Genomic DNA, 26779 nt, shown 5'->3' with positions numbered 1-26779 from the left:
GGGTTAACGGTTGGACTTGATGATCTTAGAGGTCTTTTCCAACCTTAATGATTCTATGATTCTATGATTCTGTCTTCTGTTGGTGGTAGTGAAACATATTCTATTGAGCATTTTCCAAGCACAGGAATCTAAATGGTTTTCTAGGCAATTGTATTTGGAACATGCTTTTTACTTGTAGGATTTGCCTTTGCCCCAAAAAATGTAGAGATGAAACAGTAAGGAGATATGAATTTCCTTTGTAATATTCTCTCTCTGCATATATGCAAAAAGCAGGGTAGTGCAGATAATTTAGAAAAGCTTGAAAATATCCTCAATTGGGGTTTGATAAGCAGGGGTATTCTCAACCTGTATTTGAATGGAAAATAGATGGGAGATTTATTGCTTAGTTTTCTTATGGCACTCACTTAAGAGGAAGTCCTAAAGCCTACACTTATCAAGGGAATTGCTGTCTGAGCCGACACCCTCATATCAGAGATCAGATCATAGCACCCCACTTATGACCTATCAGCTTCTTAATGCTTGAGCACAACCAGTCTTTTGAGAGGCACTATCTTTTCATTTACTCTGTGTATTCACTGATCTCCTGGGCTACTAGGACAGTGAATTTTTCCAGTGCAGGAGGTAGAAGGAAGATGCATACATTAAAAACCTTGTTTCCCATCTCACGTCACGTGGACCAAGAAGGCAAACTAAAAGTGGAAGAGCTGTACCATTTAGTTCTGGTCTACAATTAATACTTTTAAACTGGGATTTCATCTCAGGAAGTAATGAAAATAGAGCTGAGTGAGGGATTACATAGACAAACATCTTTATTTTACTCTGTTGGACTGCGGAGCGGAGGCATTAACCTGGAAAGAAACAACCTCCTAGAGATCAAGAGTTGGATATGTCTGTATGTTGGACCCAGTTAACATATTTTTGTTTTATTAGTAGCTATAGTGCTAAGCAGAAACCCCAGTGTCCTTCCTAAAGAATTTCAGAAGAGACTACTATGTGGCTAGTCTTTTTAATCCAGGCAACATAGTAGACATTATGGTCACGTTAAGGAAACAGAAACCCTGAGATCTGAGAGGAACATGCTGTTTACTTGTGGACAGAGAAGAACAGGAGTGAAGATGTTCCACTGAAATAGCATCTGAGTGTGTATAAAACAAAGCAGGAAAGTATTCATCAGGAGCACTAGCAAACTCACTGTCTAATCTCCTCTCTTTAAAAATTATTCACATTATTACAAATGCTATCTGGTGTATTTACACTATTTACAATGTTTGAGTACATTACATTTTCTTTCACCTAATTGATTTATAATACTAATATAACGCTCCCTTTAAAGTTAATTGGGAGCTGCTAAGCCACGTGTGTCTGGATTTTACATCCTACAGCTCTAGGGACTGCTATTTATTAAAAGACCAAAATCCGGCTGCCATTTCAGTAAAGCATTAAGGTAAGGTACAAAAAAGAGACGAGAATAATAATCAGACATCAGACAATAAATCAGACAATAACTATATTTCCTATATTAAGTTCAGCATTAGTCTTTTTCTGTGAGGCTAACTGTAAGGTCCCAGATTTTGGTTTAGGTAAAACACAGCAGAAAGATAGGGTATTATAAGAAAAACCTGTGGATGGAGTTTATTGATATTGCTGTGAGATATAACCCTGATTCAAACACAGACTGCAAGAATGAGCATTTGTAGGTACCAAAGCGAAAAATTAGATAAAAAACCCTGCATCCTTACAATCTGCATAATATGTGAATATATGAATACTGGATAGTTAAAATATCTGGTAAAACTTAATTTTTAAAGAAAATTATTCCTTTTTTTTCCTCCATCTAGACTATGGGCTTCTTTAAGAATTTTATTTCCTTCAAACAATAAAAATAATAATTAAAATAGGTCAAAATTTCAGCTTAAAAAATTATACTACTTTGCTTTAATTATACTGACCATTTACTGTTTTCCAGGGTAGGAAAAAAAAAACAAATAAAGCTCCAACTGTTTTCTGAATGGCACCTATTCTTTTTTATTGTTAATTCTTTCCTCCTTTACTGAGTATCTCATTTAAACCAAGAAAAACTGCTTTTTCAAAACGCACTTTTAAACTTTTTTTTCTTAATTGTTTGATTGTCCTCTGCAGTATTATGAAAGAAAAGGACAAATTCTTCCTTTTGTTATCTGTCTTTTTTTTGTGTAAAATGAATACATCCTATTTTTTCAGTTTTCCTCTTTTATAGGACATCATTCTGGAGACAGAAGTACAATAATTAATGCAAGGTTGTGTTGTGATCAGTTATCTTAGCACTGGAGAAGCTAGATTCATAAAAAATATATCAAAGCGCTTTTTCAGCTACGAGCAGGTAACTGCTTCATGACAAATAGATTTGGATGGTGTACAATTTAAAGGGGAGTTGGAATGGCTTTTTCATCTGCATTACAGACATGTTCCAGTTCCTGAAATATAGGTCAGCTGCTTCTTTCTTCCATTTGTTAATTCCGCTTATATTCTTTCTAAATAAATATTCTCTCTTCTTCTCTGTCTTATAGTCTAGCAATTGCAGTTAAACCCAATCTGATTCTCACGTATATAGACGAGCCGAAATATATTTTATTTGGCTAAGAGGGTGCCAAACCAGCAGAAGGAAGTCCAAGCTTAGTCAGCCACACCTGGAGTACTGCCTTTCGTTCTCCCTGCGTGCCAAGAAGACATCAGGAGACCCAGCTCTTGGTGTGCTTAGATTATCTGCTACATACACATTTTAATCCAGAGATGCTCCTGAATGTGGGATGATCATGAGTTTCTGGCTGGATGAGTGCTGTTTCTATTTACAACAAGGAATTTTTAAATAAAAAGAGAGTGGATGAACAGGGACTTAAACCACTGTACCAACCACTACACATGAACTCCTATTTGAGATAAAAATAGGCATGTCATAGGAATTGCCCATCAAAATACATTGGTCTTACAATTTCCCTTAGCATATAATTATTTTCCTGGAGTATGAGTGTTTTATAATTTGGGTGAACATTGCTATCAGCATTTTGCAGACAAGGACACCAAGTCACAGAGGTTGCCTTCCTATGAGCTATGCACACATGATAAGCAATGAATGGCTTAGAATAGTAGAATTGACAGATTTGATTGCCTTTTATTCTATAAATACTCACATAGATAGCAGTTCCCTTTAAAATAAGGCAAGTAGGAAACTAGGACTAAACTGGTAGCTAGGATACTTAAATATCCCATTTCCAGTTCTGCCTAGTGTTACATAATTCTAGATTATACCAGCAATTAAGAATACTTCAGATTATTCTTTCCAGTGCTGCTGCTTTTTATTTCTCAGCATTGAACTATGTTTGCCATTATGCTGTCATTTGTTTAGCTTTGTCAGATCTTCCAGGTTTTGCTCGGTTTTGTGTTAACAGCGCAAGTTGCCTGCTCCCGCCTATACAAGTGATGGTAACAGACAACATCGCTCTAGGCAGAAGAATCTTGCTAATTGTTTGCTGAACAGAGAAAAAATGACCACTGCCTTTCCAAACCCACAGATAGAAACTCTTTCTTCAGTGACCACACGCTTCGAACATCTCTGCTGTTTCTATGAAAGAGAAGCAGGTAAGTAATGCAGCATTCAATACAGATAGTATCTCTCTGCTAGCCTTATTCTTGTAAAAAGACTATAGTGTAGGCCTTGAGAAAATTAAAATAATCTGAGAAAAAACAAAGCATTAGTCATGTTCAGTGCTTATTGTAAAAGGAATTCATGCGTTTATTCATTATACATTCAGTTGCATGATGAGAAACACAGCACTTTCTATCTTTCAGTTTTCATTTTAGCATTCAAATTACCATAAACATATTTTCAGGTAACATATTAAACCAAGGTCTTGGCCACATACATCTTCAGAAAAGATTCTGTTACGTTGTTTTCAAATGGCCTTGCTAAATTCAAATGCATATTATTGTTGTACATTCCAACTCTCCTTATTAATTTCTATTGGAGATGCAATTCTTCGTTTCCCTTATTTAGCCTTTGTTCAGCGTTATGACATGCTCTTAACTAACTACTCTGTTCTGTTTTAGAGGTTCTTATATCTTCAGAGGCACATAAAAACAAATCCTTGAGTGTTCATAAGATAATTCATGATTTCAAGGAGTAAAGATGCAAATAGAAATACAAGATACTCCTATTTTCTAAGTCTGAAAACAAAAGAGCAGAACAACGCATAACTTCTAGTTGATTTTGTCCTCCTGAAACAAGCAGTGCTAATATCTTCAGTAGAAAGCAGAAGCATAACTAAACTATGCCCAGTTCCTCAAATAAACCTCTGCACTTAATCCTGTTACCATCAATGAAAAGTGGTGCCTAAATACCTGGAGGGAGACAGGGCCTAAGTTACCTGTTGAGCATCCAGAATCGTTGCAGCATAATAAATATTTAAGTTCAGGCCCAGTAAGTCCCATACACTCTGACTATTTGTTATTAGTAGTTTTTAATTGAGCCATCTTCATTGTCATACGCTCGTCTCACTCCTTTAACTTAGGCTCTGGCTGCCATTGACCGTACTCTCTCTGCATCTGGTCGCAATAATAAAACTAAAAGCCTCCTCAGCCTAATAGGTATTCTGTTTGGTTCTCACCTCGCCGCAGTGCTCCTCTTTTAATGCCATTATGTATCTGTCTTAAAACAGCTGCTCTCAAATTAAGTTTCTCCCTCTTGTTGGGCTGCCTAATGTTTCAGATCTGTGCTCTGCAGGGCAAGACTGATAACACACAGCTGCTGGAGGAGCCTGATTGATTTTCAGCTTTGGGTACTTAGATGGCAGTTTTCTCGGTGACCTGAAATGCACTCAGTGCCTTCGAAAGTGGGAAATGGGTTATCTTTCTGTCTTCTTTTTTTTTTCAGTTGTACCTATAGATATGTGCAAGCGCCTCTTCTTCAATGTCAGCTTGCAGTTTCATTACTGTGGTACCTTTTCATTCTCTGCTGAAAAGCAGGGCAAGCAAAAGCAACTTAATCTCACTTAGTCTGTGGTAGGCACAAAAAAGAAACCTTATCTGTGCTCTAAAAGGTTTTGTGTGAACAGAAATCTGAGAGAATTGAACTTTGAGTCAGTTAAATCTGGTTTGTCTTCTCCCTTTGGGTCCTCATTATCATGATGTTTGCTAACAAAACAGTTGGAAAAGGAGATAACGGCCTGGGTGGCTTTCAAGAAGAACCAAAATTAAGAGTGATATTGTTGCACAAAGTGTTGCATGGGAGAAGTTTTCATCTACATTTACTCATCAAGAAGGAGACAAAGCACAATGTACAACAGAAAATTCAAGGCAAGATATCCATTTTCAGGCAAAGAAGGTTAAAAATGTAAGACCTAAGTGGCCAGCAAGGCAAACTCATTGCTACATTCTCTGGTCATACAGCACCTTGCACACAGTCAGATCTCTGTCATCAGGGCTCAAAGTTTTTATATATAAAATAAATTATAACGGTGTATGTGAACATAACACCTTCAGTCAGCATTCATGGTAGCAAATGCTCCACAGAAATCAATCAAAGCCATCCACCATTTATAACAATATTGACTACAAGAAACACCTTCTCCACTACTACTTGCCTTCCATACACTGAAGGCTTTCACACTGTTGACTTGGATGCATCATAGTCCTTTTACTTCAGTTCCGACTCAATATTCTGATGCAACAAGTCAACAGATCCTTTTGCACCAAGTACTGATATTTATCCATTCCCATGAGGTGCTTCATTATAAGGAGATTAGACATATACACATATATATGTGGTTTTGTGTGTTTGTGCATTGGTATGTATGTACCTACGTATACAAACAGAGAGACATGTAAGACAGAGTATCTGAATGTGTAAGAAGAGAGTATCATAAATTAATCCCTATGTGGAGCACCTGCAATGTGTAAAGCTACTTATCTAGTCCTGAAAAAATTCAGGACCAGGAGCAGATTGAAAATTAAACACAAAAAAATCCAATACAAATCGCTTCTGCTGTAGAAACGTAGGCTATTTTTGTACTACTACACTATATATTAATTTTTTACTATTTGCAACATTTTATTTTCTAGTTGCAGATATGCATTTTCCCCCTGAAAATGTAATTATTAATAAAAGTAAAATGCATGCTCAGAAGAGCCCATGAAAAACTGAATTGGTAAGAGTTCTGATCAAGTTCTAACTACAATTCATATATGTAGAAACGTAGGCTATTTTTGTACTACTACACTATATATTAATTTTTTACTATTTGCAACATTTTATTTTCTAGTTGCAGATATGCATTTTCCCCCTGAAAATGTAATTATTAATAAAAGTAAAATGCATGCTCAGAAGAGCCCATGAAAAACTGAATTGGTAAGAGTTCTGATCAAGTTCTAACTACAATTCATATAACCAAGATGAAGTCTAGAAAACATTCCTTCTTTCTCATAGACATATGGATGGAGAAGCTGATTACATTTTTATATTACAACATATTGTGAAATGTAGGATTCCCCTGGATGTTGAATAGTCACCTCCTATAAATGTCGTCACCTCAGCTTCTGCAGAGAGGCTGAAATACAGCAGAGATTTGGATAAAAGAGTGACAAAGTCTGTCTGAATAATTTGGCCTAGTAACTAGGCAGTAACTATCATTCATGATGCAAATGCTGTTAACAAAGCCACCATTTATGATTTTAATCTGCAAGCATGCACGGATGTGACTAAAATTTATATAAACAATTATAAAGGGTATGACTTGCTGCCCAGAAAACTTACTCAGCTCTTCTTCAAACCTTGTACTACAGTCCTTCAAACAGGCTAAATTTTGCTTATACAGTGTCCCACCCATATGAATAAGACTATTCAGGTGACAAATATTTTTCTCAGAACCAGCTCTCAAAAAGAAAATATGATTACTTACAAATGTAAGAACATTTTTGCAAACCAGGGCTAGAGATAACTCAGGCAACCCTTTGCTGTAGCACTTGCTTTTCTATTAGAAACCACTTGCAATATAGATAATGCTACTAATATTTAATAAAGGCATATCATTACTTTCTCTGCTTCCAGAAAAATGTCATTTACTTCAAAGATGTACATGAACAAAGTGAACAAAGTGCTCCTGTTTAATCAAAACATGATAATTAACAGGAGTCCAAGTACCCTTATATTGGGGAACAAGAATAGCAGGTAGCAATTTCACTACTCTTTCAAGTCCAGGATTGTGCTACTGAGTGGGAGGATCTAACAGCTACGAATTCACTTCTTGTCATTTCAGGGGGAGTAATTAACAAGTTGACTACACCTGCGTGGCTATTAGCCTGGATGGTGCCTTGGATTTAGTAAGGTGTAGATGGCTGCCGGCTTCCATGAAAGAAAGGTTAATGGAGACATTTGTCCTGTGATGAAGAATTTTGAATTGAGCATGATAAATCATCCACCTCTAGGAAACCATAACATGAGTGTCTCTTCCAATTTCAAAAATAATTTAAGGAACATTTGTATAAATCACTTTATACAGGGAATAAGTAAGCAAGTTTTCCACTGGTGACCCTATTTACGGGTTGCAAGTCTCACTTCAGTTCCTTCTTAGTTCATTATCCTAATCACAATTATCATCACTGTAGGTGGGTTGTGATACCTACAACAGAACCACTGGGCTAAAGTCACAGGATGACTTAGGTGTTCACTCCAACTTCAGTCATCTAATTCCCAGGACCTTTGAAACTCCTCAGTTGCTACATAACATGACATTCCACACTGCTTTAACCCTAAGAACCTAGGCTTTCTTTACAGTATTTCACATTTGAGAGCATTATTCATCTCACTAACTTGAGATGCAGATGTTAGGGTGAGATGAATCATGCTCTAGAACTTCAGTACATTTATGTTATGAATTAGAAACCACAACCTGCATGTGACTTCACTATGGTTTATAGTTCTGGATAAACATACAAACTCTCCTGCCTCAGTGTCACCAGCCAGATGGACACTTTGCTCACACTTAAATCCAGTCAGGATCTATAGACTGGGAGCTGAATTCCCCAGATTATTAGAGTGGCTCAATCTAATGAAAGTGTGTATATGAAACGCTACTAAAAACTCTACAGTTGTTAAGAACCTAAGAAGGAGCTGTTGTCCCAATTTTCTGATAGGTCAGTGTTTGGAGTATCACTGTAGGCCTGAAGGGAGGCCTGAAGAGCTCAGCTCTGAGAATAAGCTCTTGTGCGATAAGAAGAACCACTCTTCAACTCCTTTTGCCACTTCAGTTTATTAGGTGGATCAGTTAGAGACTTGGTGAATCAAAGCAGGGGGTGAGGATTTTTGGATTGAGGCAAATCAAAAACACCGGTTGCTGAGATAGAGGTCTTCTGCCTGTATGAAGCTGATATGAAAAAACCTAAATAGCCTATTTTGTGTAGAACAGACATAAATATTTTAACAATGGTTTCTATTCTTGGCTGACTCTTTCCTGATTCTGAATGTGGTAGATAACATTATGAAAGAATTCTAATACAATGGTTTCATTATTATCATTATTACTAATATTACTATTATTAAACAATATACCACAGAAATGTTTTGCTACTGTCACAGTTATGAGAAAAGGCTTTTTTTCCTTCCTAAATTTTGATCTGGCTAATTAATGCTTAAGAATAGCAACCACAAGGTCACACTTCTATACAGTTTTCGGTTATTTTTCTTCTCTCTCTGTTTAGCAGATATGCGATTAAACTTGGAGATTTCTAGGAGGAATAGAAGGATTATATACTGTGCTTTGATCCTCCATTGAGGATCCTCCACTTTATTCAGTGGAGAAGAGAGGATGGCCAAGGCAGGAATATATCTTACTTCTAACACAAAGAGAGTTAATGGAGGATAGAAAATAATAAGTATGAACCATTAACAGTTAAGGGGTATTGGAGCTTTTTTGCACGTGAACATGCAGCATAGGTCTCTCATGGCAACGCACAAGAGAAACACTTTTCTCTCCTGTTCCAGCCATGGTAGGCAGATGTTGGGCAGAGATGTTTGAGGAATAGAGTTGTTCATCTGTTTGCTTGCTTTCTGAAACAAAGGAGAAAGGGAAGTCAGATCACTGGCCAGACTATCAATTAAGGTCGTTCAGATTAGGTAAATGCTCCAAATGAGAATATAAAAAGTAGAGCCTTAGAAGATCAACAGTCCATCTAATCCATTTTCCTCTTTTGCAGGGTGACCAATAGCCCAGGAAATCCTACAATGATTTTTGGCATATTCTCTCAGCTTCCAGTTATTTGCACTTCAAGAGCCCTTCTAAATGGGAAGCAGCAACAGCCCTTGATGGATTTTTTCCCTCCAATAGTTTACCTAAATATTTTTTGAATCCATCTACATTTTTGGCACAGGTAATTATCCCCATTGTCTTTAAGAACACAGATCAACTTAGGAAGGAATTTTGGCTCACAGGCTGGTGTCTGAGAGTGACTCTGCATGAGATGGTTGACTCAGTTTTCACATCTTTCCTGTCCCAGAAATAAAAGGATCTCTTTTCTCCTCTTTCATCCCCACTTACACTCCCATTTCCCCATAGGTGGTTCTACACTATCCCTTTTGCCACTTTTTGAGCTTGCTGAATTGTTTTTACTAAAATGATTAAACTCACTAACCTGGTAGACAACTATTCTGTGTCGGGGTGGCTTAGTTTTCTTCTGGACTACTGTTGAATCAGCCTGCAAAATTGTCTAATGAATGCCAGAGAGCCAATAAGACTGGGAGAAGGGCAGAGATGAAAAGTGGGACTTCCTCCTTTTCCACACAAATGAGTTGTTAGATTTGGTTCATCCCATCTCGCAAAACAACAACCTATTGCAGAGCCTCCAAAGTCTGTTCCTAGTAGGTGATAGTTCATGCATCATTCCTTGTTTGTGATTTAGGGTGAAGAAATTAGACAGCTCTACACTAGGTCTCCTCTATATTTCCTTCCCTGAAACCTCACCGTGTGCTGCAGAGACTCATAACTGTAGCTGCTGTCTGGTACCACCGTGGCTGAAGTGAATCTGCTAGCATACCTTCTGCGTTATGTTTTCTAAGAGCATGAGTGATGGACACAGACAGACAACTGCATTTCCAAGACTGAACTGCAAGCCTAAATGCCCATCAAGGTGTTCTGATTGAGCTCCAACCTTCGAGCAGCTGTTCGGTGAAATGAGAGGGAGCAAATGACAACTGTAGGAACGGCTCTCTGGGCCACGTACCCCCTAGAAAGACGTAAGACTGCATTTGCTTGTCTGCTATTGTTTCTATCAGAGATATTAGCAAAGGAAAATTACTAGATTAAGCACTGTTTCTCAAGTTTCTGAAAACGCTAAGTGACAGTGAGCTGTCACCTGGTGTAAACAGCCCCAAATAATTGCATGATGAGTTGCATTTGTAAGAAAATACGAATGTGACAAAGCAGTAGCAGACATTGAGTGTATGTCCAGGATTTTAGATGTGATTCATCTTGACTATGGACAGGGAAATGTAATTGATTGCTTTGGCTATTTCTTACATGAAGTCTGCAAACTGTTTAGGACTGAATAATTGGCTTATTAAAACAAAGTCCCAAGAAAAAAAAGTTTAACAGCAGAGCTAGAGACCATGTATCTGAGTAACACAGTATATGTAGAATGTGGCCAGACTGTTTCATTAATGAGGAAAATACTGAAGTTCTCAACAGAGGAAGGGGTAAAAAATCAAAGCTCATCTTGAGCTGAGAATGCATCTAAGTTAGAAGGTATAGCTCAGACTGAAATGTTGAGAGATGATCCAATTATCATTAATCTGCTCTTTAGAGGGAAACTACCAACTTTACAAATAATTCTTCCCAAGAGATATGGGATTTTTTTTTTTTTTTAATCAATTTGTTTTCATCATAGAGAGAAAGATCTGCTATGGTTTTCCAGTCTCCATTCTCCGTGGCTTCAAATAATTTCTATTTCCCTCCATGGCAGGACATAATAAGAACACTAAGCAGAAGGTATTTTGTTGCCTCATTGAAATCTAAACTAACTGAGCAGCTTAGGCACTTTTTGCATTCTTAATTTCTTAGTACTACTCCCTCCTTTTCTATTCTTTTTTTGATCTTACAGTGGGAGCACCTACGTTGCTAGACACATGCCAATGTTCTCCTTTCATTTGCCACCTTAACAAGGATTCTGCATGGCAAGTCCCAATCTGCATTTTCCTTCCTTCACTCCAGGACATCTATCCAGACAGTCTGAGAGATATCATCATGATCTGTGAAGGCTCTTGTTCTGACAAGCTGTCAGGGAAGGCACTGCAATTCAGATTCAGGCATCTACATTTAGACAGTTACAAAATATGTGTCTAAATGCAAGGTAGGTATCTACAATCCCCTTACACTTAATGGAAGTATAGACTCTATTCAGTTGCCCACACATGACTCTTGCTATTTGATACGCTCTCAGGAATCTTGTCTGGCTTTCCTTTACTGGACTAGAAGGGCTCTGGTGCCCCATAGGTCCTGTGTCACATCCACAGGGGGCCGGATGATGATGACACAAGTCCTGTGGGAGATCCACAGCATTCTGGATCAGGAACCCGAACACAAACAGGTTACTGTAGGACATCTCAAATGGCTCTCAAAGCCTGTGATAAGGGAAACGAACAAAGACTTAAATCTCCACTCCCAGATCTCCCTGAATCCCAGAAAACCAGAAGCTAGATACACAGCTCATGTGCAGGCTTTTTAATTTAGGTGTCTGAATGTAAGGCTTAGTCCTAACATCGTAGGCATAATCTCTGTTTGCTCTTCTTCATGTACGTAAGTCAAAATGCTTTATACCGAAAGTATTAACCTCTTAATGTGACGTATGATGCAGATAATACCAACAGATAGAAAAATGAATACTGATAACAAAACACGGGTTTAGGATTATGGTTCAAATGCATACACCTGTAATCTTATATATTCTCCATTTCTCGTTTTAAATTATGATGAAGACGGAACACAAACAGGCAATTTAGCTATGTCTACACGATCAGTCTGACTACCCTTGGAGACAGTCTTTGAAGACAAATTGTACTGGTTCCAGATCATTTTGTATGACACAAACACGATGAAATCATGTTTGTATCCAGTCTCAGATAAGGCTACTAAATGGGTATGGAGAATGATGAATAAAAGACAGCTATTAATCATATTATTTTTTCAAAAACCAGTAATTTTGGAGCTCAAATCCAGTTGTGGCTTGATTCAGTCCAATCCAAATGTTTTACCTTCTACGGACAAATGAGACTGAGAATGAAATTAGGGATGGAGTATACACGTATACACGTCTTAGATAATAGTGGAAATGATCTAGAAACCTTTTGTACCCTAACACTGAATTTGAATAGTACTTTTATGGCAAGATGTCCCTCTCCTGATATAGTAGATGTGTCCCATCTTTGTCTTCTTTCACTCTGTCATTACGAATAAGTTCGTATTTCCCTTGTTTTGTCCTTTTTCATTTTTGTGCCTTGAAAACAGATATAATATTCTTTACCACACAGATATTTTTTGGTACGCATTATACAATATTTAGAATATTTTCAGTCACATTTTATCTTTTTTCTCAAATTCACCCACGCATTTCCACCATCTTATTAAGGATGAGTTTAAATGTGTTTTATTTGATGCATTGGTGAATGCATTACTTTGTCAGGAAACCTCATGGAAATTCATGTGCTTAATGTTAAAGTGCCTCCCATCCCACACCCATTTCAATTAAAGTGTGACATTGACACAGCCTTAATACCCTCAACTGCTCATTTGACACAATCTCATACAGTGATATCTCACCAAAACAGGAAGCTGCTTTCGCATCTCGTTTGCATTATGTATTCATTTTAAGATTAGTCACATGGCTAATGAACATCTTGGAGGCTGTCCAGTTTGCTACACTATGTCATGCTTCCTTTTCTGCCACTCTACTTGCATTAACTCTCTTTGATATTGGCAAAGACTGTAGAGTGTAAATTGCTCTTATCCATTTGTTCCAGAAAATGATCACATCCGCTGCCACTTGGAAATTGTTCTTGTTGTTGATTACAATTAAATATTAAGTGTGCGCTGAAATAATTTCATTTTCATGAAGTGCTAACCTCTGAAATTTTGCCCACATACAGTCTAATACTAAAAGAATTTCCTCCTTCCCCTCCCCATTTACTTACAAAAATAATATGTTTCTGTTTCAAAATTCTGAACCAAAATGTTTTTAGCAAGCCTAAAATACAGTCATTATTCCCACTTTATTTTGAAGTGGCAATAAACTCAAAGTGACAGCATTAAAATTAGCACTTCAGATAGCATTTAACTTTTTAATCAATGTTTACTGTATATTTTAAACAAATACTGACACATCTATTTGTGTATTCATGTGTACGCACATTTGTTTACGTCTGTATATAATGTCTGCAGTCTGAGTTTCTCAAGATCTTATCAGCTTTTCCAAGCTAAGACAACTAGCTAAAATAGAAGACAGTTTCATACATCAGAAGGGACCATTTATTGTAGTCATTTATTTTGACATCGTATGTCTGATCCACAGTGTACAGATGACTTCTCTGAATAAATTCCTATTGGAACAAAAATGCACCACTTATTTACAAAAAAAAAAAAACAAACCCAAACAGAACAAAAAGTAGCCTCTTCCCCCAAATAAATCCATACTAGTCTTTAAAAAAGTCTTCGACTTAAAAAAGTGTTGGACTATCTATCACCACATCCAGGAAAAAGTATAGATACGCCTTCTATAAATGATAAACACAGAAGGGAAAACATGTAAATAAGTCTAAATCTATTTGCATAGCTCTTTTAACACATTTGAAATGTATGTATTTGACATAAAAATCTATAAGCACATATATCATATAATGTAGCAACTGAAATATCCTCTCAACAAAAATTCTGCATCATCTCACAGTAGCAGCAGCTTTCCGTGATCAACAAGATCCCCTGTAATCTTTCAAAAATGTCAGTGGATAACAGAAAAAAAGTTCTAAGTACAAAGCACCGTTATATTGGAGTTGTATATTTCTACTATATTGCTAGAGTCAGTGTAGAAAGGGAAAACTCTAATGCATTAGTAACATTATCTTGAACCACGATGAAAAGGAATGACAGGGAAAAACCATGTTCCTAGGAACTGTCACAAAAAAGGGGAAAAGTAATGCCTCTGGATTTTTAAAGCTACAATGATTATTACTGCACAATGTTTAGGATAAATTCCTGAATGTGGTTTTGGAGAGAAGCAGAAGTGGGAAGGGGAAGAACATTTGGCAGCATATTAAGTGAAAGGACTCCTCTGTATTCTCTGGTCAGTAATAGTAAGCAATTTTCACCATAGCCTCATGTTGGGCAAGACAAAAGAGAAATATATTCTCATCTTTAGATTCCCTTTAAAGCTCACTGTCTTATCAGTTTACAGATGAAGTATAACATAAAAATAAAATAAGGAGAAAAAAAAAAAATTCCAAAAATCTTCAAAAGTCAATTGCCCATGGCTATGCTTCTATGGAGCAAGGAATAGGTCAGGACGTGAAATGTGATCATTATACCAAAAGAATCAAACTCAGAACATTTCTTAGAATTGAAAAGATTTGGGTTTTATGAAATAAAATATGAAAACCTGTTGGCAGCCATTTATTTTCAAGTCAAAGCAAACACTATGGTAGATTCCTTGTTTCAGGTTTTTTATGTGTTCCTAATGATCAGACAAGAAGATTTTGTGGATCCTTTGTACAGACTGAATGGTTTGGTTCTGCTTTTCAACTGAATATCAACCAGATTATACCAGTCCTATGCTCATGTGCTTTGGGAATGGTTTCTTGTCCCCTGTCTTCTTTACCTAGATGCAAATGTATTTCACAAGAATCTACAGAGATGAAAAGCAGCTGGAATTATTATTCCACTCCCATGTCAGTGCTTAAGGTGGACAATGACAAGTTAAAATGGACAAAGTTGTTATAAACATTTAGTAGCCCCAGGGGTCACTGAAGTCTTTCCTGTAAAACTGAAGCGATATACTTCTGGGATTTAAAAGACTATGATGTTATTTACAAAGGCCCCTCCATTTTACACTCCCCCACCCCCCCATTTCTATTAGGACAGCTCTTAGAAAAAGCCCCATCAAACGCAAGGAAGTACAGTATCAATTCTGTCAGCGCTACCTACCTAACTCATGGCTAAATTCACACAGTGAAGTATCGTGGTCACTACTGCCACAATTTCACACCATAGAAAACATAGAGAATGGAGTTCTGGTGCAAGAAAATTAGGAAAAATATGTAGGTATCTATTAGATTCTTATGTCCATGTAAAGTAAAAGAAACAATAGACCTTATCTTAAAACTCAGCTGGAGCTTTATAGTAGACTCAACAGGTTGGCTAATACGGAAAATCCATGAATTATCATCTGAACACTTCATAGAACATTTTTTGTTACTTCCAGAGAATATCACCATCTCAGTGACACCTACAGAAACTGTTGTTCCTTGAAATGCCCAAAGACAAATAAAACCACGGGTAGACAGAATACATTATTTCCAAAGTAGTACACTAAAATCTGAGGTCAGTACGCCCAGAGAAGTTCAGGACAGCTGAACAGTTCCATAAACAGGATAAAAATTGCTGCGGAATGAAAGTAGCCTAAAATGTATGACACAAAAAAAAGGCAATATATTGATATCCAGAGAGATCAGTGATCTCATACACAGCTGAAAAGCGATGTTCAATTTTCTGCTTTGCCACTCCACCGGAGTGAAGGTACATTTTATATGCGGCCTGTTTTTTTCTTTCCTCATCGTCTGCTACTGGATTAATGTGAGAAACAAAACTCTGACTAGACAGATCACTGTTCTGCCTCAACATGATAACTTCCCCACGACACAAAGCATCTGTTCGTGGCTACCTCCTTGCGACCTTCAAGGAATGACATCTCCTCTAGCAACTCCTGGCATCAGCATAGTCTTGGCCCTGGATATGCTTATTCTGGATCAGCTAATATTTTTTTAGTTTAAAAAATAGTTCAAATGTGCCTATCAGTGGATGTACAAAAAAACATGAGATGAATTCTGTGATTTGAGACCAAAGGCTCAAAAGTAGTAAAAGCAATCTCAACAGTATAAACATTTTCAGTGTACTGAGATTTTTAAATGTATTTGTTTGTTATTACAGGTCAGATAAGAAATTATTCCTTCTATTTGATTTTTGGTTTTTTGTCCAATTTTGAGGGGTCATACCACATATTTACCCAAGAGGAAACGTACGTACTTAGCCCAGGATTATACTCTGCTGTTTAGTACATGTTTTAAAGCATGAATAGAAGTAAATCTTTCTCAGGATGTCCTCAATATGTTCTGAGAGACAGAAGTGCTGAACAAATAAAAGTGTCGTCATTCCAGTTCTACCTTTAACCAGCTGTGTGAGTTTGAATTCAGTATTTCATTTCTCTGTTCCCTATCTCCCTCCCTCTTCTCCTATTCAGAGTGTTGGTTTTACCGAGTAGAAGCTGTCTCTTAGTCAAGGAGACCTTCATCCTGATTAGGTCCTCTAAGTATTCCTACAGTATGTACTTACAATGCATGACAAGCTTTCCTTCTCTTTATGATTATCTATTATTCATATTGTGGTAGTGTCTAGAGACCAATAAGTTAAGAATATGACAAGATACAATATATGGATAAATACAGATGGCAGGTGGATAGTTAATAATAAAGATGGGTGTATGTACATAACTTAATTGTGTTAGTAACTACTAATGCTCCTCTTTTCCAATTAGATCTAATGATTATTTTTTTCCTGAGTGCAACAAATGAATTTGTAACAATTCCATAGTAGTTTTGCCTTCTTTAGAGTTGACACATCTCATTTTTATTCCGTAATATTTTTAATAGTTATAAAATTACTAATGGCATGAAGAGTTTATACATCTTTTTTTTTTTCATCATTAAAATACCACAACTTATCAGGAGTTAATATACAGTACATGTGGAATACTATAGAAATAATAAATTAAAAGAAATACTACCATTAGCTGCTCTACTTAGCAATGCAGTAATTCTATACAAGTTAAACTTGAGTTTGAAATATTTGAAAATTTCAAAGATAACAAAAAATTGTTTTGGCTGAGGGAGTCGGAAAAACCTTTTTTTTTTTTTTCTCCAAAGCAATCTTTGTAAATGTTAATATTTTTAGTGCCTCCCACTTATTAGGCCCAGATTCTGCCATCTTCTCCTAGTTATAACTAAATATTACACATGGATAGTCCCTATAAATGCAAAGGCTTTTTAGTATAAGTAAAACTAACTAACAAACCAGCCTTAAATGAATAAACATTCAGTTCTGCTAATTTCTACTTCGATGTGACATACATTTTTACTACATGCATTCATATTAATGATTATAGTAGTGCCCAAAAGATGCTCCACAACAAGAAAAAAACCCAGCCTTTTGACAACCATTCTTGACATCATAGAGTCACAGAATGGTTGAGGTTGTCAGGAAGGAGGTCATGTGGTCCATACCCCTTTCAAGCAGGGCTATCTAGAGCAGGTTGCCCAGGACTATGTCTATACAGTTTTGAGTATCTCCAAGGATGGAGACTCCACAATCTTTCTGGGCAACCTATGCCAATGCTCTCCTGTACTCAGGCGCCCAGAACTGGACATGGTAATCCAGGTGTGGTCTCCACAGTACTGAGTAGAGGGGAAGGATCACCTCCCTCAACCTGCTGTCAACACTCCTCCTAATGCAGCCCAGGATACCATGAGCCTTCTTTGCTGCAAGGGTACATTGCTGGCTCATACTCAACTCGGTGTCCACCCGGTGTCCAGCAGGATGTGAATAGATGATACCCAATACAACAGGAATCCAGGCTGTTCAAATCATTAAATTACTTGGGTTTATACTCTGTAAATATCTTCCAAATCTATACCCAACTTAGAAGGGGGAAAAACATTTGAAATGTTTTAATGACACATAATTTTTGCCACAGCCATTTTGAATTAACTGATTTAGAAACAGAAATTCAATTCAGTAAACCAGAATTCATTCCAGATCTCTCTTCCAGCTCAGACTGTCCCATTGTACTCCAGCCATATAGTCATGCAATGGTCAGCATCTAGAAATGATGACTTTCAGTGTAATGCAGATACATGTGAATATTTATCGTGACTTAAGGTTACAATGCAGGTAAACCCAATGGTGTTAGCAGAGTGTATGATCCCAGAGCACAACTCCAGTATATTAAATTCAGTGGGCACTTGATCTTTCTAGGGAAGGTCAAATAAGAGTTTAAAAGTGGAAAACAGTACTAAAATAACAAAACTCTAAAAAACACACTCCAGACTGGAGTCTTTACATTATTTTAGTATTTTGAAAGATTGCTTTCTATCTTGTGAGATTTTCAGTTTCTGTGATTATAATTGCACAGCCATTAATAGTTATAGAGCATGAAGCCACAAAACTGTTGCTGAAAGAGATTTTGTACAAAGCATTTCAGGAAGAAATAACTGTAGTATAACCATGACACAATTTAATTTTCAGCACAAAATTAAGGTTTAATCTAAAATTTACAAACCTTGCTTCTATCTAAGTGCTATTTAGGAGCATCTTCTCATTGTACGGTGATCTTGAATAGACAGAGAGGTTGAAGAAAAGAATAGTCTCTACTCACCTATAGTTGGATCATGATAGTCAGGGAACCGATGACTTATGAACTGCATTGTCATTGCTGGAAACGAGAAAGACAGAGGGAAGAAGAAAGAATTATATTACTGTCTTCAAATGACAACAGGGAAAAGAACAAGCAGAGAATTCACTCATCCAAGTATCAGCTTAGAAAGTGAGTCCGAAGTCAGTCTTACGTCTAAAGCTGCAAGAATGCATTGGCATCACAATGATAACTAAGAACTGATAAATGGAAAAAAAACCCTAATTAAACTTCTTTATTTGTCTTAATTTCTTCCTTTGTAAACTGCATTTTATCAATTGCTGTATTAAAATGTTACATTTTTTTAACACTTGGTAAATACTGTTAACCTGATATTGTCTACAGATGAAAATTGTCATGAAGAAAACATAAAATGTAATTTATAAGGCTGATTCGTAAAAGTTTTCATGATGTTACAAAATGCCACTAACTGCAGTACCTGATCGGATTTGTGGTGCATTTTAGGAATACCTAACTCATTAAACTTGATGCAGCAGACAAATACTTCTGTTAACCACCTAGAGCTTGATTTCTCCTGAACATTGTTTTATGGCTGAATACTACCTGCTTTGAGAAATTTTAGGAAAGTTACACAAGTCTTCAGCAAAATTGCTTTGCATCATTTGGAACAGGTGGCGCTCTGGAGGTGAAATTCCAATTTATGTAGAAAGCCAGAAGCATTCATATCCTGTCCAACCATGAGTTTCCAACATGTCGTCTAAAGTTCATGGACTTTGAATAATCACAAAAGTAGGCTTGCGTATTCAATGGTCACAGTCATACCATCAGTTATCAGAACAATATGGGAAGTTATGTTATCTTTGATGTCTTTCTTTGGGAGTTTGAATCTCAGCTCATTTGAAAAGTAAAGGAATCTACCTAACACTGAGAGCTGTGAAAAAAAAAAAAACAAAAAACCTTCAAAAGTGAAATAGGTGAATTCCAATTGAACAGAAGGGGGGAAAAAATAGGACCCAACAGATTTTTTTAAAATATTGCTTGATTTTTAAGTCAATTTCATTATTTTAATTTTCCATGGGTTTTTTAATGCATTAAAATTCCACTATAGTTCCTATGTGGCCATTTGTTTAAAAAAAAGTACCCTACCTGAATGATAACTATCAGTCACAACAAGTTAAACCAAACATGAGATTCTGCCTTATGTCTTGAACATCTCAGGTACCTTCAATAGCAGAGGTTATGAACAAGAAATGTGACATTTTAAAAATTCTGCATATAAATACATCCATTTTTAAAACAGCATTGTTTTAGTTTAATGTTTGTCTTCCTTATATTTTCAAGAATCAGAGGGTTAAGGAGATAGTTTTACAAAATGATACAGACAAAGAGTATTAAACATTTATTACCATGTTAATAAATTATTGCATCTTTAGCGTAGACAAATATAAATGTTAAGAAGCAGCATTATAAATTCATAGTAACTCAGAGAGGGTAACTGTAAAAAAAGCTCATTCAGTCTATACATATTATAGGGGAATAAATCTACGTGCAGTGACACTCATGTCTTCTATATTATCTGTTGTCAGATGCATTAGTTTTAAGTACTGTGTATGTTTGGACACTTTCATTTCCAGGACACCTGTTTTTTTAATCACAACAGATTTTTAGGCACCTCCATCTGATAACTGTTAGTGGTTTATAAAGAATAAATTGATGCCTAATGTGATCTGCCTAGTTTGCTCTGAGAAGAAGAGGCAGCTAGCAGAGATGCTGTTCATATGGTTTATGCCTACACATTTTGAGCTTTCTGAGGGCCCATACCACAAATGAATTCAATTTGTTTCACTACCTGCTGGTTTTTCTTGCCAAGCTTTTTTTTAAAAGCAAACTACTCTGCATCTGATCTAATTCTGTTTCCTTTTGGAGCTATGCCTGCGTCACAAAATCTGTTGTTACAACCGAAACAGAAATTCTCAGAGGATACCCAGAACTAATGGTAAACATTTTCCTCTCTCCTGAGACAGCCCCAAATCAATACATATCCTCATTACGTTCACAGGATCTAAGAGGAAATAATTTGAAAGCATCATAGTGACTTTCAATTGTAACGTGCAAAATGTTAGCCACTGGGACGTGTAAAATTTATATCTCCCAGACCACTCTGTGTGTGTGAATATCCATCATCAAAATTTTCACAGGAACCTAGGCTGCACACAGTGCTTTAGAGGCAGATCTGAAGAGGAATTTATGTCTTGTAATGTCAAGTGCAACAATACTGACCTGTATACGCCTGACCCTAGTCTCAGTCCAGAACTCTACATGAGCTGACTTGGCTATATCTAAAATGAATCTGGAGAGGTACAGAATTTGAGAAAGGTGTTCACAGAAGCACTCTGTATGAAGAAATAAAAACATCGTACAGTGAGCTGGCTAGGGAAATGGTGAATAAAAGCATCCTTTTACACGCTTTTTGTCCCACAACTGCTTCCATGGCAGCCCTTTGTCAAGGGCTCCTCCCAATCACCAGGGTAAGGAACTTCTTTGGCTTCTTTAGTGCTTGTCACCTCTTGCATGGGGGATTAGCACCCTCTCCCAGAAATAGGTTACATGGTTTTGTTTTCTCAGATGGAAGGGATTGAGGTACAGTGTCTGATCTTTTTAATCACTGCATTACAATGTCATATAAGGAAACTGGGGTATAAGAGGTGGGAATTGCAACCCATCTTCCTCTGTGTGTTCTTTAAAATAAGAATTAGCATCTTCTGTTAAACCCTACTGAATATTAGTGCAGCAAGCATTTTCAGAGCAGTCATAACAGGCCACTTTCCCTAAGGGAAAGGAACAACTAGCTTTTGGCTTTAAACAACAAACCCCTTACTCCACGAGGATGGAGGACAAGGAATTCTCAGAACATCAGGTCTGATGTACAAAACCAGTTGTGTCCAGATTTACCAGACATTCCACAGGCTTGGCTGCTGGACATGCAGAAGTTAGTCCTGAATGATGGTCAGAAGACGGTGGAATGCTTCCCAGAGCAAAAGAAGGCTCAATCACCGCTGACGCGTAACCACACAACTCAGCTGGAGCCTTGGGAATTGGATCTGCTTTTATATATATATTATACCCAGCTCTATCTGGGCTCCCCAGCAGGACAGCTGCCTCAGCTGGAATACACTGGCTTCTTCAGTGATACTAACATCAGCTCCAAAGTAATTTTCCGGAGCGAATTAATTTTGAAAACTAATACCAAAATGGTCTGGGTATTCCATGCTGCTTTATGAAAATATTCTCCTTGGTCCCTCCTTTTTTTCCTTATCCATTATCCATATTTCCATATAAATTAACATTCACACCTAACAAATCCAAACCATCATCAGATATTGTTGTGACCATTTTCCTTTGGAAATCCAAATAATACTGCTCCACATTTTTACAGATCTATAAATTAGGCACCTTTAACTCTAATTTATACCACACATAAAGCACTGTATCAAAATGTGGTTTTAAAGCAGGATATTAAAACAGAGTAAATAGATAAGACTGATATTTGAATAAATACATATACATGTAAAAGCATAGTCAGTTAAAAATGGTAAAAAAAAAATCAAACAAAACACCTTTTAACCCATAGCAGATATTGTGAAACATTTTGAATTGCAAGTTGCCTGAAAATTTTTAATGAATATTTTACAACACTGTGAAGATCATTCCATTTAAATGGGATATGTACAGCACATGGTAACTACTATAAGTAAAAGGATCATTGTTTCAGATTAATAGTGTCTTCCTTCTATCCATCTGTGGCTAAGCAAGTGCAGATTGCCTCAGATGAATAAATGTAAACCTGATATGCATGAGTAACTATATAGCTTTAAAGTTCTCTTGTGTTTTCAAAATAAAAAAGGGGTTCAGATCCTGCACTTCATTTTTGGTTGTTTCCAATTATGCTTATCCAATGTTCATTAACTATCTAGAATGGTATACATGATATCTATGCTGGCACTGAAATATATATGTTTTCTATGAGTAATAAACTTAGTCCTGTCCGCTACTTTCAATATAATTCCTACTCTCTTCCTAACAATAATTTATTTACCTCCCAGTAGGAAATGTCATGCTTAGAAAAAGGCTGAGATTATATTATTTACTCTAAAGCATCCTTTTGATCAGTGTAGCAATATTAAATTTCATGTAAAGGAAGATATCAACTTCTAAAAATATATGTTTGCGTGGGCCCACAGGCTAATAGAAAAAATGCTTCAATACCCGTGCAGTTGTGCGAGCAGGTAGAGTAGAATCCTGCTGTCCTTCTAATTTGTTCTAACTTTGATTTGTAGTGACAACTTTGAAAGTAGTCCAACACCTATTTTTCAAAGCTGGAGAGTACGTTGCTATTTTACACAATATTCTTTATGGTAATAGTATCCCTGATATGAATATCTCATCCTGAGCTTCCTATCCCTTTTTATTCACCCAAGAACTTCCACATATTCATACTCTCCTGGGTGCTGTGTATGACTGTATGTTAATCCATTTTCAAAAGCATCTTTACCCTCATCACAAAATTCTACACTTTAAATAATCTAACAAATGACCACAGTAGTTGTAACTCAGAGATCTGTGATTCCATATGGTTGATTCACTTTAGTTAGATCTACTATTCAAGTGGACCTTTAACTTGTGTATTTATAAACATTGAGATTTCAAAGATACCAGCATAGAAAACAGGCCTAAAAATAATCTAATATGATAAAGTCAGTAGACTTATAGATTACTTTGTGAAATTCATGAAAAAAGAAGAAAACATATAGGTATTATTAGCATAGAGAAGGTAGCAAAGAAGCTAAAGTCTAAAAACGGAACAGTAGATCATATTAACAAAGTATGCACCATAGGAAGAGACATTGTCACAGAACAGAAAAAGTGATAAATATGCTAAAAGTTCAAGAGACATCCTTGCCTCTATCAATCTGTAAAATTAAATAACTTTCTAAAAACATGGCCAAGGCATGTTGAACATACCTGATTTTATTCTTTTGATAAGGTGTTTGTATATAACTAAATATGTAAAAATGTTACAGTATCAAAGTTAGACTATTCCAGCAACTAAACAAGCATTTTATTACTACTATTTTATCTCTGAAATACTGGATAGTTTGAACAGTTCTGGTCTTTCTGATGGTTTCAAACCTACAAGACCTTAGGTATCACTTTCTAAAATGTATGATCTTTTCAAATGTTCATGTCTGAAAACTGGAATGTTTACTTCTGTTTCACTGGCTTGGAAAAATGACAAACATCCTTATAACTAACTATTTTGGAGCTCATTCCTGAATTTTTAGATTGACTTGTCAAGTATAAAGTCATTTGCAATCATTCTTCTGCCCATTGAGTCTTATCAAATAGACTATGTAATAACAATGTGCAAACATATACATGATGAACAGCAAGAAGTGAAGACAGTAGTTTTTCCAAAATCTTATCTGCTATCTGAATTACATTAACACTCAGAGCAACTTTGAATGGCTGGAAACACCAATAATGTACGAATGTATTACGGGAGAAAAAAAAAAGAAAAAAATTAGAAAAACTCTAAATACAGTCTGAGGAAGATTTCATGTATGTTCAGTTTCTGCAAGTTTAATAGATCAGGGTAAAAGACAACCGAGAAAAAGAAAAGCTATTAAAGCTAAAGGGAAATTTTACCGTGAAACAAATGGGAGACGCTAGCTATAAAGAAATTGAGACTACAAATTAGAAAATATTTCTAGCCACCAGATGAGGGATTTTCTGAAACAGAATTCAAATACGGATGGAAGAGGCAAGAAACCTCTTTGATTTTACGTTGCTTCCTAAGTGAAAGGGTTGCCTTGAATCAGTGACACAGAAGGTTCTTTTGGAGAATTTTCCCCTGTTTTTTCAATTTCAGGTGGGGAAAACATTAATTTATTGTATGATATTTTAATATAGATAGCATCTATAATCAGGTCTTCAACTAACACCAGTGATGGAAATGAATGTTTGCTTTCCTAAAATACTATGTGCTTTTGATCTCAAACCTTTTATAAAGAGCTTCTTGCTTTCCAGGGATAAGTTTTCATATGGAGACATTGCTTTGTGATGACCAGGGATAACTTAAATGACCCGATGTTTATGAGATACTTGTGTAGGAAAAAAAAAAAAAAAAAAGAATCTGAGAGAGCTTCATATACAATTTATGCAGTCAAAGCCAGCCCATCTACAGCCTTTGCTGTTTTGAACAAAATGTGTTGCATTTCTGAGTTACTGCACTGTTATCTTTTTTCCTACCCCTTACTAAGAAATCTTACGAGATAGCAGGCATCTTTACCAGACAACAGCTTTCCAGGTCACAAAGAACTATGTGATTTGAGTATATAATTTGTATTTATTTTATCTATGCACAGTATGTTTTAAAATAAATAACTGACAGCAGTAGTCACCTGAACCAAAACAAAAGGAGTCAGAATGATGAAATAATATTGTTACATTCAAGTGCTTCGCATCAGTGTGAACCAAAATTGCCAAACAACAGCTACAATGTCAAAAGTGAAAGAGGTTAGTTGATGTCAGTGGAGAAAAAATCATCCAAACCACCAGTCTTCCATGATGACATGTAGCTAACTTGGTTAGATGGAGACCAAAACCTTTATCTAGAGGAGTATGTGAATGACCTGCCTCACACTGAAATCAATGGGATTACCCATTGTACCATTGTTGAGGTACGTGTTGTGTTAGACCGGATCACTGAACATCCATAATGGCTGAAGGTTACTTCTACCAGAAGGTATATGACAAGAGTCTTGAGGAGTATCTGTTTTAGTCAATAAGATGAATGAGAAGAGTGATGTCTAATGCAGGGTATTACAGAGATTTAAGAAATTTTAAGAGTACAGGGAAGGTAAATAGAGAATGATTATTTATTCTCTCACCATACAAGGCAATATTATCTAGCAATAAAATATTTTTGCACATTGAGTATAGTTCACTGCATGATTGTCCCATGACATGGTAAATGGCAGAGCATATAGCTGGATTAAAAAATTTGATTTTTTAAAAACTGGTTCTAATAAACTTAAAGATCTCACCCCATGATAAGACACTCTTATCTTCATACTGCTGGAGGATGTGAAGTTTTTCCAGGAGAAGTTTTAATATCTTTTGTTTTGTTCATATATTCTTCCTCAAACAACCACTACAGGCTAGATTCACTAGGATACCAGCCTAAAGGCACCTTTGTTCTGATCCAGTACAGCCATTTTTACATTTTTATACCCTGTAAGAAATAGGATAAGAGCTTTACTACATCATTTCAGGGAGGAATGCTGCAAAGTCTGTGAGCTGCAATTATTAATTTTTTAGGTGTTACAATGTATTATTTATTGAGCGTTGGCTGTGAAATGAAGGCAAGTTAAATTTTATTTCTCTGGGTTAAATTCATTCTGGTGTACTAGAAAAATACAGAAGCTTGCTGTACAACGATCTACTGCATATGCTAGGCTGCTGATACAGCGTTGCTTTTTACGCTGTTTTTTGCTAAAGTGATAGGTGTTTTGTTCACCTACGGAAACTGAAGTCCACAGCAGAGTAGTAAGCATCAGAAGGGCAGAGTCTTAAAAGCCAAAAGTCTTTTAAATTAAATCAGTCTTATTAGAATGAAAATCAAACACACAAAACCCCAGAACACGTAAATTTTAAACAGAGAAAACTCAAGTTACGAGGATAGCCAGAACAGAACTAGGGAACTCCTCCTTGTCCTTCGAATTGTAGCAGATGGATCCTTCTGTTAACTTGTGTTGACTTGGTCTTGGTTAAAAACTGAGCTGCTGAAAGCACTGCACAGAATTCTGTGGTCCCCTGAAAAATTATTTCCATCACCTTCAAGGCCTGTCCATCTTTTATTTGCTCCTGTCAGTTCTGTATCCCATTTCCTCTCTGGGAATCCACACTTTCTTGCCCGGAAGGTCATGGTCTTTCTGTCCCTCCAGAGGGTCCCAGCTAGATCCCTCATTTCCTTGTTAAAAATTGTAACACACAAAGCTACTAGGGAAAC

The 26779-nt window shown here is 36.5% G+C and overlaps 1 protein-coding gene across 1 annotated transcript in view; it reads right to left on the bottom strand.

Annotated features, from left to right (window-relative positions):
- Window positions 1-26779, bottom strand: part of LOC104074478 (GTP-binding protein Rit2-like) — a gene marked incomplete at its 3' end in the record, with an annotated part of 73865 nt that overhangs the window by 2378 nt on the left and 44708 nt on the right. The window contains exon 2 of the mRNA XM_009574611.1: window positions 18712-18768. Within this exon, the coding sequence (XP_009572906.1) occupies window positions 18712-18768 (57 nt within the window). The remainder of the gene's footprint in view (window positions 1-18711; window positions 18769-26779) is intronic.

The sequence above is a fragment of the Fulmarus glacialis genome, unplaced genomic scaffold, assembly GCF_000690835.1.
Source record: "Fulmarus glacialis isolate BGI_N327 unplaced genomic scaffold, ASM69083v1 scaffold2813, whole genome shotgun sequence".
In the NCBI taxonomy this organism is placed as follows: Eukaryota; Metazoa; Chordata; class Aves; order Procellariiformes; family Procellariidae; genus Fulmarus; species Fulmarus glacialis.
Note: the sequence above shows the minus strand (reverse complement) of the source record. Positions and strands in the feature narration are given on the sequence as shown.